At 39.2% G+C, this 13,463-nt stretch overlaps 2 protein-coding genes across 6 annotated transcripts in view; one reads left to right on the top strand and one right to left on the bottom strand.

The window, feature by feature from the left end:
• The window catches only part of LOC131440292 (alpha-1,6-mannosyl-glycoprotein 2-beta-N-acetylglucosaminyltransferase), a 231,764-nt gene that overhangs the window by 157,818 nt on the left and 60,483 nt on the right, over nucleotides 1-13,463 (top strand). For all 5 annotated transcript variants that reach the window (XM_058611426.1, XM_058611427.1, XM_058611425.1 and 2 more), the window contains one exon: nucleotides 1,106-1,266. In XM_058611426.1, the coding sequence (XP_058467409.1) occupies nucleotides 1,106-1,266 (161 nt within the window). The remainder of the gene's footprint in view (nucleotides 1-1,105; nucleotides 1,267-13,463) is intronic.
• Nucleotides 1,262-13,239, bottom strand: LOC131440293 (uncharacterized). Its single transcript, XM_058611430.1, has 3 exons — nucleotides 12,838-13,239; nucleotides 2,038-2,152; nucleotides 1,262-1,900 (listed from the first exon to the last, which is right to left on the bottom strand). Exons 1-3 carry the CDS (start codon nucleotides 12,903-12,905, stop codon nucleotides 1,367-1,369), a joined length of 717 nt encoding a protein of 238 aa, XP_058467413.1. The 5' UTR covers nucleotides 12,906-13,239; the 3' UTR covers nucleotides 1,262-1,366.

The following is a 13,463-nucleotide window of genomic DNA, read 5'->3' as shown; positions in this document are numbered from 1 at the left end:
TAAATTAACACACGAAACTGTTTTGAATTCATTGTTTTGAAAATGACAAAAGTAGCTTCAATTAAATGTAGCTGAAGGTTGAGTCACCAAGCGTGTAGATGGAAAATTATGCATTAGTTTTCGTCCCAAGTCGTGCAGTAGTGACCAACCCAAAATCCAATATTTCTGGATCCACGGAGCTAAACTGGACTCTTTATGGGGCAAATTAGACTGACTATAAAGCTTCACACAAAAATTAAGAAATAAAATGGGATGCCAAATCTCAATATACCCTAATTTCAACCTCTCGTGAGACTGACGTCTAAACATCCAGCTAACGGACGTCTGTCTATCACATGAAAGCGCGTTCACAAAGTCAATCCATGGATCGAAATAATTGCCAGATAAGATATTTAAGCTGTCCGGTTGACCCCGTGTCCGGTCTAGCCCCGGTATCCCCCAATAATTTCTTGAATGTCGGTGGAGGAGGGAGGGAGCACTGTATCCGTCCGGCTGTCACTTTTTTCAAACTGATCGAAATATCATGAAATTTCACACATAGTCTTTTGAAAGTTAGTACTTATGTAGAGAATTCTACATCCCCTACCCAAAACCGTTTATTTTCAGACGATGACCATGACATTTCAAAACCCAAGCATTGAAGAATTTCTAACTTTTAAACTGTTGTTTACAATTTCTATAGATTATTTCTCTGAAAAAAAAATTTTTTTTTCGGGAAAACATTGTTAATCACACAAATCACACACGCTAGTTAACAAAAGGCTCCAGTATTTCAAAAATTGATATTTCAATTAATATCGTTTTTAAATCTGAGAAAATTATGTAAATCTTAACGCATTTAACGAATAACATGTGAATATAGAAGGTAGATGTAGATGGTAAATGGGTGGATGCAATATTCAGGAAACTGTTGAAAATCATTGTAAATAAATTGGTACTGGGTACTTTCTTTCAAATCTACTTATTTCTCTCAAACATTCAAGCGTACCTGACACCCAATCGAATTTATTATGCAGGACTTATTTTGCAAACAAAAACAACCGACGATATTATGAAATCGAATTAATAAATGTTCTCACACTATCCTACTTTTCTCCGTTCGCAGGTCAAAATGGTAGCTATCTTGGCGCTAGTGAGGGCATTCAACGGTCAGCCAATATCAGCGAAATCCTCCGCATGATACACCGCTACAACGAACTGCAGACGATCCTGAACGAGGACATCTTCGGTCCGTTACAAAATGATTCTGTGATAATAGTAGTGCAGGTGAGTGATAATAGTAATTCAACTACGGGTGCATGTAATTCAATCTGCTCGGTTTGGTTGAGAAAGAAAATGTGGTTCGTTATGCGAGGGTGTTGAAAGATTACATTTTTGCCTGACAGCAATCACATGGAATGGAGTCATTCATTTGTACCCGACAGCTACCGCGTATGACCTGCTGAGATGTTGCCTGACCCGTCACCATCAGCTGCTGAATTGCATGCCCTTTGCTACTGAATGAAGGTGCATAGCAATTTGGTTGCTCACAGCTGCAGTGGCTAGTTGCTTCTTCCGGATTAAGCGCTGGTGTTCCGGTGATGGACATATCAGGCCGCACCATAAACTCGTTGTTCAGATCGTCTATAGGTTCATGTTGGAATGGAAGCTGCTGGCAATCACTTCCATGGTGGTAGCCACTGTAACACTCCAAATCCAACAGCAGCTGAGTAATTTTATTCCGAACCAATGAACCGACTCGGATGTTTGACACCATTGGCAAACGGTGCTGGATTGCGGCGGTCAGTAGTTCCCAATGGTTGGCATAGTTAACTGTTGTACGCTCGAACCTATTAAATTCCCAAGGCTGCTCGATCTGATGTCGAACGGTTCGGCGGGCGGACTCGTTAGGAAGCAAAGACTATTTGGGCAAGGAAGAAATAAGACTTTAATTTTACTAAAAAGCAGATGAGTTGAATTATGAGTTACGACCGGGCGTAGGATAGTGCTCATGGCATAAGATATCACGAACAACTAAAGTGTCTGACATATACTCACAACAACTGTTGACCAAAATTTCCGCCGTGGCACGACCGACAGCAACAACTTCCGCAGCATTATCTCACACAGAGTGAACAGCGTATCCGGAGAAATCCACAGGCAGCGGGATATTCTTCGTGGGGTGATCCGGGAGAAAGGAAACCATCACCACCGTTGTGGTGTTTGAGCAGTTGACAGGAAGTTTCGCCAGGTGATTATGGAATGAAACGAAAGTTTTATAAGCATATTAAGGCCAGTCCTCCGAAAAACTTGTTTGGCCTTTCTCATATAGAAAGGTTATGCAATCACTGTGGAAACCGGCTTTTGGACCGGGGCCCGGAGGGCCGAGTGTCATATACCATTCGACTCAGTTCGTCGAGTACGAAAAATGTCTGTATGTGTGTATGTGTGTATGTATGCAGAGATGTCTATCTCCTCTGTGTAACGAAGAGCAAGCAAAATTTCTCCCCTCTCACTGACAACTTCAACGAGAGCTCTTCTCTTTCACATATATACACCACTGTTGCATAAAGTGTGCACGCATCATGAGTGCGTTAGTTTATTTCCTTTTACCTCTTCCACTGAATCGCACCAAAGTGCTAGAGCATTAGCTAATACATTCTCTGAGGTGGATGCAGATACTTTCACGCTGTACACGCCGGTGAGCACTCTGCTGTATGGTTTGCGTAGAAGAAGCGTGGACACGCAAAATCAGCAAAATAAAACAATTTATCGTAAAATTTTCGGTTTTCCTTGCAAATTTGTGGTGGTCACTTGGGTGTATTTAGACGAGAGCGCGTGTGAGCGATTCATGCGAAGAGAATGTGTTTCACTCGCGCCAGCTGCTTTAACCACAAGCACACACTTAAATGCTGTCTATTCGACACTGAGAAGAAGTGCGCTTTCCTCTTTGTGCGGTGCTTCGTTTTTTGCATCCTCGGTGTGGACAAGAATCTGACTCCAGCGTGTATCACTCTGGTGAAATGCCATCTCTGTATGTATGTATGTATGTAACATTTTTTGCACTCACTTTTCTCTGAGATGGCAGATCCGATTTTCATGAACTTAGGTTTAAATGGAAGGCCTTGTAACCCCACACAAAGTTCCTGAATTTTATTCGAATCGGACTTCCGGTTCCGGAATTACAGGGTGATATGCGCAAAAAAATGAAAAAAAGTGCACTTACTTTTTTCAGAGACGGCTGAACCGATTCTTACAAACTTATGCCGTTTTTCATTGAAAAACACTGGTGGCGTGGATTGCTCTGGTTTTGCACTTTCGAGCAGAAATGCAACATTCTGACGGTGTTTCATTGCGATTTCTGTTCGAAAGTGCAAAACCAGAGCAATCCACGCCACCAGTGTTTTTCAATGAAAAACGCCATTAGATTCAAATGAAAGGTACAATTGTCCTATACAAAGTTCCTGAGTTTTATTTTGATCCGACTTCCGGTTCCGGAGTTACAGTATGATTAGTGAAAAAAATATTATTTTAAATTACTTCCTCACTTTTCTGATGACGTGACCGACTTCAGCAAACTTAGATTCAAATGAAAGGTTTCATGACTTCCGGTTTCGGAATTATAGGGTGAAGTGTGTTAAAATTGGATACCATCACTTGAAGCGTCGAAACAAAACACGTGAAACAATATCTCAATTTGCCTCGAAACTATTCCAATCGGTAGCCATTGTCAATAGACAACCAAACAACCCGATTCCGGCTGTGCTGGTTCTCGGTTTCTGATTTCGGAAGTACCGGAAATAAAAAGTACAATAATTTCTAAACTTGCCTCAAAACTATTCCAATCGGTAGTGATTGTCAGTAGACGGCCAAACATGAATTTGGCTTTCCTTGTTCTTGGGTTTCTGATGAATAACCGAAGATTGTAGCCATAGACTCAAAAATGGATCCCAGTCATTTTTCTCGAACCAACTTCAATTACACGGGTTCCCAGATTCCGGTTTCGGAAGTACCACTTTTCGTTTCCTCAGAGATGGACTAACCGACCTGAGTACTGTTTCACTCGGTAGGTTATACTACTATCTTTACGTTTCGTCTTAGACTCGTCAGTGCAACGGTACGGTATTTTCAAATTACTTATATCTTCGTTGATACCGAATTTGGTTAATTTTGCTATCAGTGAATTTGTTGGAATGTCTAGATTAATCTACACTAATACTGATTTGGATTTAAGCAATGGTTGATTTTGTAGAACCGAAAATGTCGGAGCAAGTACTGTAAAAAGTTATCGTAATCATTGCGTTGTTAAAAAACTTAAAATCTTTCGCAATAACCTATGGTTATTTTTATTTTAAATCATCACCGTGACATTATGAATGATTTAAAATTAAAGAAACCATAGAATTTCGGTTGGATGGGTTTCCATAGAGATAGGACTATAATTGAATGCTGTAGCGGCCAAGTAAAGCGAAGCATGCTTGGTTCCTGTAGGCAATTAGGTTGTCTCTTCATGTGTTTTGCTGGGATGTTTAATTGGCATAACAATTTCCCCGGTCAGTAGTTAGCTACGGGTTCAAGTCCCGTCTCTGCGGTAACATTTTCACGGAGTAATAAATATTTAATTAGCACCCAAATTTGGCTATAACTTCAATGCAATACTAAACAAAGAACTTCCAAATACTACTCACCAAGATATCAACAATTACATTTTCAGTAATTGTGATACCTTCGAAACTAGTGTAATGAAAACCACAAACTCTCGCAACAGTTCCACCGCGGTACCGAGGAGAGCTTTAATTTTCATTAAAAATAATACTGAAATATAAATCGGAAAACTTTTCCCGCTTCACTGGTTTCATTATGCACTATGCTCCTTCTGTATGGAAGAACACGTTTATAAGCTTCATCAGTCTTATTTCGCAGTATTATATGCAACTGCAACCTTAGAAAGTTACTGCTCCTAGCTAGCGGAAGCTAGCTAAAGCAACAATCAACTGGGTAAATATATACAGACATTCATAGTTGGTGAGAGTGGCACGCAAATTTAATATCGTGGCTGTAACAGCATCACCGCATGGAACTTTTCCGCCTTGTTTTACAACGGTGAGGTAGAATACAGGAAGTGCACGAGCACAGGAAATTGAATTGGCTGCTGTTGCGTTCAACCTCTGTTCATTTGTACCGGTAATCACGACTTCCTTGGCGCTTGAAATGGACCTTTCGCTAGCTAGTTTGCTTCCAAATCATTTGTGTTTTTACGCCCAGCATTGATTTGTACAAATTGGTGATTTGAAAAACAAAGAATACCGTAAATTTAAAATTAGCTACAATCTAATGATTGGAATATTTTTAAAGGTGAAACGTGGTAAGAAGCAAACATCATCAACTTGGCGGGTGGATCCTCGTAATCGAATCCGTTCATTTGATTCTAGTTGACATGTATGTGGAATACAAAACTCGTCAAATAATTGACAATATTGCTAACTCTGACTTTGACCTTATGCGTAATCTGGATTTTGTCATCGCGTCGTTGCTCTATCTAGAATCAAAGGTATAAGGAGTGTATCGGAAATAAGCTATCCACAAATTTTTCTTTCAAATTATGATATTTCATTCAAACTAAAAATTGATCCTTTATTGTACGAGGTTAAACTTGAGCATAATAAAAACCGGATGAAATTTAAGTTATTCCTTCACGAATTTTCGAACTTTTGATTAAACGCTCTTCATCAAGTTCCGGACAAGTGTTGCATCGCATTTTTTGGACGCTTGAGACCAAATTTTGTTGAACTCCTGCATGTTCCCAGCTGCCTTGCCATTCTTCTTGAAGACCCTCTTCACGATTGCCCAGTATCGTTCGATGGGTCGAAGCTGATGGCAATTTGGTGGATTGATATTTTTTTCAACGAAATTTATACTCTTTTCCGCAAGCCTATTGAGAGTGGTTTTGGCATAGTGAACCGACGCTAAATCCGGCCAAAACAGTGGAGGTGTACTATGCTTCTTATATAAGGGCGGCAATCTCTTCTGGAGACACTCAGATCGATAGATTTCTGCATTTATAGTTCCGGTAGTGTAAAAAATGGTTTTTTTTTATTTATAACTATTTTTATTCAGGCCAATTTGCGTATAGCTTTACGTGGCCGATTTACCCATGTTTTTGTTACACAATATAATTTTTTTATTGTTGGATCTCGTTGTCACCCTTCTTCTAGGGGGAGAGGAGCTTCCATTTCCTTCTAGCGAAGATTGGAGGTCATTTTGTCCGTTGCTCATATCATCCATTGCTACATCGTTGGAATTGTGAGTGGTTTCCGTTTCCTTGTTTTCATTGTTGATCGCAGTCTTGGGTTCATTTGCAGTTGCTGTAGATGCGCTTTGTACATTGATTGCAGTTGATAGTTGGTTAGATGGTGAAGGTGCTTTTGAAACAGGAGCACTGCATTCACTAGTCTTCGTTGTTGGGTGGTTGTCCTTGTTTTTGTTTGTTTTGTTTGTTTTCGCAGTTTCAGTGCAAGGTTTGCCGTAGTGTGCAGGTTGTTCACAAAACTGACATGTAACCAATTGATTTTCATACGTAATCAACGTTTTACACGGATGTATCCCGTCTTGACCACAAATGATGTAAGATGGAATTTCTTTACGTAGTTGCATACGTACCACTCGCACGCCATTCCGGATACCCGGGAAAAAATTCCGCCATACTTCCTTTTCGATGGAAAGAACTTCACCGTACTGCGACATACATTCCCGAACATACCCCTCGCTGGTCTGCGGGGGAAGGTCATGCACGCGTACTTCTATGGCATTGTCCACCATGTACACAGGGATTTTATATTTAACATTGTCATGATCAATACTGTGCACCCCGTTATTAACCGAAGCAAATGCAATTGCATCTTTTTCACGTTTAAACATTATGTACACACAGTTCGACGCCTTGTTGAATTGAATCTCACTTACATCATTAACGTTTAGATGCATTCGTTCCTTAAGCAAGATTTCAATTTCGGTTGCTGCAGGTCTAACTTTGCAGCGCTTGAAATCAATACAAATTGAATTTGGCCTTGTAGGCCAAGTTTCAGGCTTTGTTAAATCGTATTTGCCCATTTCGTACACTCTATTGTTCACTGCACTGTATTGTCTTTGTTTCTGTCGTCGCGACCGTAAGAAATTTTCGACTGTGTCGTTTGCGATGTGAGCACGAACTGAGTAAAAAATGGTTGACTTCAAACCACAGGAACATATTGCTTGCCAAACCAGTACCTTTCGACCGAATTTCTCCACTTGAATCGACCTGTCCGCATCGCTCACATCCTCCCCAACGACGACAGTAAAGTATTGTGGACCTGGAAGGGTTTTTGAGTCCTCCTTTACATAAGTCTCATCGTCCATCAAAACGCATGCATCCGGACACTGCAAAAGACGCGAATACAATTTCGGGCCCTTGTTGCTGCTCGCTTCTTTTGTACTACACTTTGTTTCGAGATTTTCTGCTTCTTGTAGGTCTTCAGGTGATTTCGCCTTTTGATACGCTGGATCATTCCGACACTCGTTCCTGCTTTTTTAGCCAAATCACATATTGACATTGATTTGTTCTTCATGATAAGAGATACCACTTTCTGGTCCAGTTTCGGGTTGGAAGAACTGGGTTTTCTGCCTCTTCCTGGTACCTCATCCAGAGAATAGTGTTCCCCAAACTTATTAATGATGGTTTTAAAACTGGCATGACGAATTCCAAATCGTTTCGCCAATTTTCGCATAGTAATACCCTTCTCACTTGGCCATGTGTCCAGAACCTTAATTTTCACTTCCTTTTCAATACGCGACATTTTGAAAAAGCAGAATTTCAACCGCATAAGCAAGTAAAAAAACGAAAGCTAACAGCAAAACGCACAGCATGCTGTGATCTGAGCATAAAAAACCTTCACAAATACATGCGTACAACACAAATGTATGTAGATAGCTTATTTTCGATTCACTCCTTAGAATGTAATTTGAACCGATATTCCCGATTTTGTGCTATAATGCAATATCACAGGAAAATTTGCGAAGCTTTCATTATAATGACGCAAAATCCGATACGAATGTATCAATATAACTCTTATCATTTGAGTCAATGCAAAACTCATTTTAACTGAAGACTGAATGCAACAGACAAAAATTACCAATTATAAATTCGGATTTTGTTGGAACGTACGCTATGAACCGGCTGCGAAGTCTGTTGTAACATAAGGTCGAATTCCACTAACAAAATGTAATACCAAGGCAATAAACAAACACTCCGTATCCTGGACTTGCCGCTACCCATCAAATCCAGTGCAACACTTGCGCTATCTTTATTTCATACTTTTATCCACCGTTACTTCGAATTCTTACTGTTGTTTTAAAATCTCATCTTTCAAATCACTCCACTTTTTTTCTATTGTGCAGAGTTGTGGTGAGTTTAGTTGATTTGACTCCGTCGGTACAAAAACAACATCGTTGGTTTCCTACGACTCCATCGCCGATACCGCATGTCGGATCGATGCCAAAACCGGAGGATGGACCGCATGCGTTTCTGGATTGTTCTATAAATATTTGGTCGTTGATGGTGCCGGTCGTTATGCACGACTTGCCAGGTTTGCCGCACCCTCAGATTGCCTGCCACACGAAGTACGAATTTATCGATCTTTTTATTTTGGAACATCCAGGGGGTCTTTCCGACAGAAAAATTGAGGCGAATGATCTGCTTGGCGTTCGCTTCAATGTACGTCTCGTCATCCATAGCAATGCATTTCGGAGTTACCAACCACTCCTTGTACAGACTCCTGATGCGGGATTTTGTTATCGTATTCTGTTAATCGGTACAGATAGACATTTTCCATACCTTGAAAATATGAAGTCCAGACCGCTTCGTTATGTGCAGTGAGATACAGACAGAAGAATTGAACTTCTTGACAATGTCCCGAATCGAAAGGATCGGATTGCGCTCGTCGCCGATTCGTCTGGGTCTTCTTGAACGATTTCAAAACGCGGTAGAATACGGTAGAAATGTCGATAACCAACTGATTCGTGATACACGTGTAGGACAGATCTGGATTTGCCACGAACACGCTCATTTTGTTTTTGTCCAAGGAAGTCATTTCGAAACACCACTCGAAAGAATGAGGCGAAGTTTGGCAAATATAAACATTACACTTTAAGCTAGTTTTATCCAAAACTCCATCAGTTCTACCCATGCAATAAAAAGTGTTGCAGCAAGCACACCTTAAAAGATTTTAAAATATCAAATAAATTGTGGAGATTCTCTAACTCACCCACTTCTCACCGCGGTAACGTATATTGATATCGTATTCTTTGAGATTCACTTTTTCAGATGATAACACATGGGCTGAAAATTCCCGGGCCTAACAAAAAGAACACAGTTTTTTTTGGATTCAAAATTAACTGTATTCATCAACGTGATCTCCATCTAGAGCAACGCAATCATTCCAACGCCGCTCTAACATTTCAATACCACTTTTGTAGAACGATTTATTTCCTCAAAATAGGCCTCAGTTTCAGCGATAACCTCTTCATTCGTGCGAAATTTCTTACCGGCGAGCATTTTTTTCAGATCTGCGAACAGCCAGTAGTAGCTGGGAGCCAAATATTTTTATAATATTTTTTGATAGACTTGTGACACGGTGCGTTGTCTTGATGAAACAAAATTTTTTTATTGTAATATGCGGTCATTTCAGCCTTTAAACGCTCCAATAACGCTATATATAATATTCATTGTTAATGGTATTTTCTTTCTCAAGATAATCGATAAATATTACACCACGCACATCTCAAAATATCGAGGCCATAACCTTTCCAGCCGATTGTTGTGCTTTAGGGCGCTTTGGTCAAATGCTTATGCAATATAAAGCCAACACGTTTTTTTGATATCTTTACGATGTCAGCTAACTCACACAACTTCACTTTCCGATCATTCAAAACGATTTGGCGGATTTTTTTATATTTTCTGGTGTTTGCGCCTCATTTAGACGTCCACTGCGTTCTGCATCATCGGTGTCTCTACTCTCTACGACCACGTTTGAAGTCAGCAAACCAACGTTTTATTGTTGTTTCTGATGGAGCGGAGTCTCCATAAGCTCCACAAGCCATTGCTTTGCTTGAGCGGTATTTTTTCCCATCAAGAAGCTGTCTTCTAAAGGTTAGTATCAACTGAAAAAATGCGACTGCAATAAAACTAGAGCCATCTATGTGTTAGGCTCGGGACTTTTCAGCCCATGTGTTATTTAATGAACCCGTAATAAACATAGCGGTTAAAAACTTCAAATTGTAATCAAGTCCCATAGATATTTACTGAATTTTATTTGGAACCAGCTTCTGGTTTCAAGATTACTGAGTGATCATAATTTAAAAGTCATTACTGAGTGATTATATTTTAAAAGTGTCAGTTTGAACGATTTTTTACGTATATTGAATTGCCATTTCAATTGAAATTTGTAACACTCTGAACCCTATTGTTCTGGAACCGGATATCGGATCTGGGTAAAAATTCAAGGTAACCTTCGAAGCCATGAGACCTTTAAACCTCAGTTTTCGAAAATAGGTTTAACTATTCCGGAAAAATCAAAGTGAGCTCGGTTTTTTCTAAGTTTTTGGTCTTCATTTCCGATTCTTGCGGAACTGAACCGGAGACCTGTATAACCAAAACCGATTTGTTTGATCATCAACTGACCAGATCTATATACCCGAAAAGTGTTTAGCCCAGTTCCGTAGAGCTTGTACAGTCTTCGCTTTGTCGACTTAAATCATGGATTTTTTGACACTTTTTGTTTTTGTGATTACGAGACCTTTCATTGGAATCTAAAAATCAAGCGCAATACATCCATGCTTACACACAGACATTTGCTGATCTCGATGAACTGATTCAAATGGTATATATAATGGTGATTATGCTTTTCTCTTATCATTCAAGCAGTCTTATTATAACATACCTTTTTGTCATGAGTACGACTTACTTTATTATGAACCGTCTTTTCAAAATTTACTCTGTACAAGAATGGGTAGAACTCAATTGCGAGGATCTCTTGTTGTACTTAATCCAATCCTGAATTCTGAAACTAAATTCTGTTTCAGAATTTAGTTTCAGAATTCAGAGCCTGCATGCTGGAATTAGTTTTCGAGCTAAATTTAGTTTCGGAATTCAAATTGAGAATTCAGTTCTAGAACTAAATAGCAACTGAATTTTGAGCCTGTTTAGTTCTTGAACTCAGGTCCAGTCTTTTCAAAATTAGCCCTGGGAAGAACTTTATCGTAAATACCTCGAGTACTACTAAACGCAACTACATAATTTTTTCTCCATGCCATCAGCAATATGATCAGCAATTTACGTTTAAATTTTCAATTGTGTGAGATATCTACTAAAAGAACTCGACAATATTTTCGAAACCAAAAGTATCTGCAATATAACATTTTAAATTGAACAATGAGCGGATAGGAATACAATTTGTCACTTACATCAGGCCCGTACCCAGGATTTCGTTTCGGGAGGGGCCCAAAAATAATGTTACTGAAGATTGCTAATGTACCTAATTCTCGGTGTCCCTTTTATGGGTGTTTTTAATAGACACTTTAAACTTTTCCGCCGGAACTATTATTGTTTTCCATTTCTTTGCGTTTACTATCTTGTTATTTCTGTAACACATGTCTGAGACCTTCTAAATAATAATATATTTGTTTTTGATTTCGAGAGGGGCCAGGGCCCCTCGGGCCCCCCTCTAGGTACGTGACTGACTTACGTCACTTATACAGTTTATATACTATTTATTATACTTATGGCAATTTGATCTTCGAACTTGATCAATTATCCTAAAGTGGCTTACGAACGGATCTAGGATTGTTGAAGTCGATTCAGCTATCTTCGACAAAATGAAGCGGAGGGAAATATGCGTTTTGTCGGTTACATCATTTATACTATTATAATTCCGATTGATTGATCTCCGAAGTTGACTCCCAATTCAAGAGTAGCTTTCAAACGAGCCTTAAGTCACTTATACCATTATATCTCCGGAACCGGAAACGACAGCTAATTGATTGTTGAACTAGATTCACAGCCTAAGCTTTCAAACGAACTTAAAACAATTCAAACGAAAAAAAATCGTTCTGTCGGTTACGTCACTTATATCATTATATATCCGGAACTGGAACGTGTATAGTAAAATAGACTTTTTCTTTTTACTGGACTACCAGCGAAAACCTGCTGTATTGCAAACTCAAAGTACGGATAAAAAATCTTTCTTTCTCGTGAAGGACTCGAATTTTTATCGCACTAACTATTGCACTCATTCATATTCGAATACTTGGTAAAAGATTGTAAATAACACAACAAACGATGCATGAAAATATAATTAATTTAATGTACATAATGGGAACAAGCCAGATTGATTTAATATAACGCTTGAAAGCTGTAACTTTTTTGCTATAATGAGAAACTCAGTTCGAACTGTTAAAGCTGATGTGATCGCCTGCCAATTCAGCTGTACTTGTGTAGTATTTTTCCCCGTGAACGCATTTTTGTTATATTCCCACCTCTAGCTTTAAATACTTAAATTCGATGATTAATGTTGAATTATGTGTGATAATCAGTCTGCGACTTTGTACTAATTTCCAATCGCGTCCAATCCAACAAACGTGATCCGATCCCTAATCTGTCAGTATTAATCAGTAAGAGTCAGTTTGAAACCAAGCGGTGTCAAAATCGGACAATTTGACCGTAGAGATCGTCTTAACACTAACGCTTCATAACCACTTACATCCAAACGTAACGTGACCTTTCTTAATATTTTAGTGACTACGTAACATCAATCAATCACAACTCACTTTTTACGGTGGCAAATCTTCGGTTTGGGTTCGAAATTTTTTGGCAAACTGAACTGTGTCACTTTCATTTCTTTGTCGTTTTTCCGGTAATCTAAACTCAACGGACGTAACACATAGGGTAAAAATTTAACACACTAATTCCGTACCACTTGTTCGTATCGATTGTAGCGAAAGGCCTAACAGTCGATTGACGAATGGCGGAACTATTTTCCACCTCCGCCAATTTTCCAACGAATATTATTTTCTGTTCGCTCTACTTTCGCGAAAATACATTATTCCGCCGTTTTACTGACGCTGTTGCTCTTTCACGGTTCTGGCACGGTTCGGCTTCTGTTTAGAATTTGGCTATGCCCAATTTATGCTTTCAGTAGAAGTTTTGTCCGTCTGAAGGAAACCAAGCTACTATATTCTAGAGGTAGGTATAAAACTCAAACCGAACGCGACCGGAAATAGTGCTATTAGTTATAACTATGATGAAAGCAGACGGCCGGTTTGTCACATAATTTAGCTATTGTTCAAAGCGTACCAATGAGAATGGCAGTTGTGAACGATTCGACTATAGCGGAATCATTTTAGAATAGTTTTCGTGAACTAGTGTATTGACATTTATTCTAATACTTTTATTT

The sequence above is a fragment of the Malaya genurostris genome, chromosome 1, assembly GCF_030247185.1.
Source record: "Malaya genurostris strain Urasoe2022 chromosome 1, Malgen_1.1, whole genome shotgun sequence".
Lineage (NCBI taxonomy): Eukaryota > Metazoa > Arthropoda > Insecta > Diptera > Culicidae > Malaya > Malaya genurostris.
This window is presented reverse-complemented; position numbering and strand designations above follow the sequence as displayed.